General features: G+C 46.4%; 1 protein-coding gene and 1 pseudogene across 1 annotated transcript; one reads left to right on the top strand and one right to left on the bottom strand.

Annotated features, from left to right (window-relative positions):
• Positions 1-67: 67 nt before the first annotated feature.
• Positions 68-544, bottom strand: LOC102292081 (annotated as a pseudogene).
• Positions 545-673: 129 nt separating this feature from the next.
• LOC102292388 (pre-mRNA-splicing factor SLU7) lies at positions 674-2,676 on the top strand. The gene has a single exon (XM_014331441.2). The coding sequence runs from the start codon at positions 769-771 to the stop codon at positions 2,233-2,235; it is 1,467 nt and encodes a 488-aa protein (XP_014186927.2). The 5' UTR covers positions 674-768; the 3' UTR covers positions 2,236-2,676.
• Positions 2,677-3,731: the final 1,055 nt, after the last annotated feature.

Below are 3,731 nucleotides of genomic sequence, written 5' to 3'. Positions count from 1 at the left end.
AAAAAAAAAAAACAACCCGCACCTGTGAACTGAACATGAACTGAAAAATATCTGATCCATGTTAGGCTTATTGTTATGTACATTCATAGTTTATAGCCAATTTAAACAACGGGAGTTTACCAAAGGTACTTTAGAGCAGAGGTGTCAATTTTATTCTACTGTAAGTAATGTAAACTTATGTGTAGCAGGAAAGAATTGGAAGTACTGGAGCTCTGGAAGCGCAAGTCGGTCTTGAAATCCTGAGCGATCTCGCGGACCAGGCGCTGGAAGGGCAGCTTGCGAATGAGCAATTCGGTGGACTTCTGGTAACGGCGGATCTCGCGCAGACCCACGGTGCCGGGCATGTAACGGTGAGGTTTCTTGACGCCTCCGGTGGCCGCAGCTGCTTCCTGGGGGCTTTGCCGCCAGTGGATTTGCGAGCGGTCTGCTTGGTTCTTGCCATTCTTTCTCTCTTTGCCTTTCCTGCGTTTAAAACAGAAACTGTAACAAGCGGAGGAGACTCGCCGCTCTTAAAGTGTGTGACTGGCTGTGACGCGGTGCCACTGCGGCTCGTGATTGGTGAGGGGCTCCACGTGATGAGGGAGCCCCGCCCCGCCTAAGTGTGTGCTGCTCATTGGAGGAAGGTGCTTTGAAAAGGCGCGCTGCCGCGAACCTGTCTGCGATTGGTTGTGACGAAGCCGCCCGCGCTCTGCGTAAATAAAAGCCAGGCTCGGCGCCGATCGGGCCACATTTCCTTTGAGTGTTGACACTGCGAAGAGAAGGTTCAAGATGAGTGGGCGTGGCAAAACCGAGAAGATGACCAGAGAGGATTGGAGGAAGAAGAAGGAGCTGGAGGAGCAGAGAAAGCTGGGAAACGCTCCAGCTGAGGTGGACGAGGAGGGAAAGGACATAAACCCCCACATCCCACAGTACATTTCATCAGTGCCGTGGTACATCGACCCATCAAAAAGGCCCACACTAAAGCATCAAAGACCACAGAGTAAGAATGAGAAGCAGTACTCTGCAATTGGAGAGCTCACCATGGACTATGATGGAAAGCGTGATCGCTGGAATGGCTACGACCCCGAGGAACATCAGTGCATTGTTGAAGAGTACGCCAAAGTAGATCTGGCCAAGAGGACACTGAAAGCACAGAAACTTCAGGATGAGTTGGCCTCGGGAAAACTGGACCAGACTGAGCGGGAACATGACAGTAAAGATGAGGATGAAGACAAATATGCAGATGACATCGACATGCCCGGTCAGAACTTTGACTCCAAGAGACGAATCACTGTCAGGAATCTGCGTATCAGAGAAGACACAGCTAAATACTTGAGAAATCTGGATCCAAATTCAGCGTACTATGATCCAAAGACGCGAGCAATGAGAGAGAACCCGTACTCCAACACTGGCAAGAACCCTGATGAAGTGGGGTACGCTGGAGACAACTTTGTTCGCTACAGTGGAGCCACAATTTCCATGGCTCAAACACAATTGTTTACCTGGGAGGTTTATGAGAAAGGCTCCGAGGTGCATCTGCAGGCTGACCCCACCAAACTAGAGCTGCTGCATCGTTCCTTCAAGGTCAAGAAGGAGGACTTCAAAGAAGAACAGAGGGAGAGCATCCTCGAGAAGTATGGAGGCCACGAGCATTTGGATGCACCACCGCGGGAGTTGCTGTTGGCCCAGACGGAGGACTACGTGGAGTATTCGCGTCACGGCGCTGTGCTGAAAGGACTCGAAAAGGCTGTCGCTCGCTCCAAATATGAGGAGGACGTGCTCATCAACAACCACATTTGTATTTGGGGTTCCTACTGGAAAGATGGCTTCTGGGGGTACAAGTGTTGCCACTCCATGGTCAAACAGAGTTACTGCACAGGATCAGCTGGAATTGGAATTAACAACTCAGAGTGCACTCCATTTGAAGAGGCAATAACTGAGCCACAGGAGGAGGAACAGCCCAAGACTCTGCTAGAAATGCATCAAGATAAGATGAAAGAGAAGAAGAAGAACAAGAAGCGCGACTCCGACAGCAGTGATTCGGAGGATGAGGAGAAGAAGGAAAAGCTGAAGAAGGCTCTAGAAGCAGAGGACAAGCGGGTGAAGCAGGTGGAGATGCTAATGCAGCTGGATGAGAGGAAGAGGCCGTACAACAGCTTGTTTGAAGTAAAGGCGCCCACTGAGGAGGAGATGGAGGCCTTCCGCATGAAACGCAGCAGGCCAGATGATCCCATGGCTTCCTTCTTGGGACAGTGACCTTTTCAGTCCCGGCAGATTCCCCTAAACTCTCCCCAAGGACTCTACTAGAGCAGCTGCTCAGTAAAATATAAAATCCCACATTCACTCAAGTTTTGTGTTTTGGAAAGAAGTGCGGGAGAAACTGTACAGTATTTTGTAAAAGTTAATGTTAACGCATTGTTTTGAAGCTGCATGTCCATAAAATGTAGAACAACAATAAAAAAGGTGTTTCACTTCAACAGGAGACATTTAAATACTTTCAAACCTTTCAAATTCAGTCTTTACAGGAAACATGAGAAACGTAACTGCATTTCTTTTTATAATAAAATCCATTTTTATTTACATTAAAAGCAGATCCTAAGCTCGTGGAAACAGACACGACGTGGCTCATGACTAATGTTCCCTCTAATTTTTCATGTGTCTGAGCGAACACACAAATTCCATGAGCGGACACTTGGACCACTGTGAGCAACAGCAGACGTGTGCACTGTGGTCACGCAGGCATCGAATCCATCCAAGTTACATGGTTTAATAAAATAATCAATAATAATCAGCTCGCTTCCACACTTTGGCCCTGATTTCTTAGTCTGCATCAGTCCGTTTCCTTCCAGCTACAGTTACCGACTCTACTATAAACAACAACAGCGAATGAACACGTGAATACACACATCCACAAGCAGATAGATATATCTTATTCACAGCACTTGCTACAATAGTTGGACTATCTAAAGGCATATAGAAAGGTGGCTACGGAGCCAACAAATTATGAATTAGATTGAAGATAGCTTTGACGGAAATTCCTCTTTGAGCATCGCTAGAAAAGCTGGATGGTTTTTTGTTTTTTTTTTGGAATTTTCTCTGTATTGAATATATTTGGAATTTAGAATATGTACAAAAAACAAAACAAAACAATATTATAATATTACCCCTTATCCCCAAGGGGCAATTAAGATACAATGGAGCAGCATGACGTTGAAGACAAGGACAGGGCATAAACAGGCAATAAGAATGAGATAATAAATACACAGCATATACACAGTTTTAAAATTAAAGTGACTGAATAGGTGAATAAATAACTTGGTGACTAAAAGTGAATAAAGTGTCGGCAGCACAAACAGAGCGTAAGTAGTTTACGTTTACAGGTGTGAGAAATGGTCTTAAGGGCTGGAGTTAAAAAGCAGAGTGGCTTTGGGGACAGAGGTGGCTCTCCTCCTCTCAGTCCTGCAGGAAATGCAGCGGAGGCGCCGCCCACAGGGGAGCCATTGAAATGCACTGAAAGACTGTCAAACATAAAGTGGCATTAATGTTGTATTTGTAGTTACTTTGTCATCGTTCCATAACACACACACACAAGACACTTCCTGAGTCTGGGTCAATGTAGCGGATCAATAGCACCTAGTGACAAAGCAGCATTTCCACGATTGCAGTAGTTGGCAACATAGTAACTGCACGTTTGAAGGTAGCTCGTATGCTCTTCAGGACAGAGTGGGTGGCTCTGAAAAGAGCCGTTGGGT

Source organism: Haplochromis burtoni, unplaced genomic scaffold, assembly GCF_018398535.1.
Source record: "Haplochromis burtoni strain Fernald_Lab_line unplaced genomic scaffold, NCSU_Asbu1 Contig_2550, whole genome shotgun sequence".
Classification (NCBI taxonomy): domain Eukaryota; kingdom Metazoa; phylum Chordata; class Actinopteri; order Cichliformes; family Cichlidae; genus Haplochromis; species Haplochromis burtoni.
Note: the sequence above shows the minus strand (reverse complement) of the source record. Positions and strands in the feature narration are given on the sequence as shown.

Bases quoted from the DNA above. Each gene is read 5' to 3' on its own strand.
- LOC102292388 (XM_014331441.2), top strand. From the start codon at position 769: ATGAGTGGGCGTGGCAAAACCGAGAAGATGACCAGAGAGGATTGGAGG.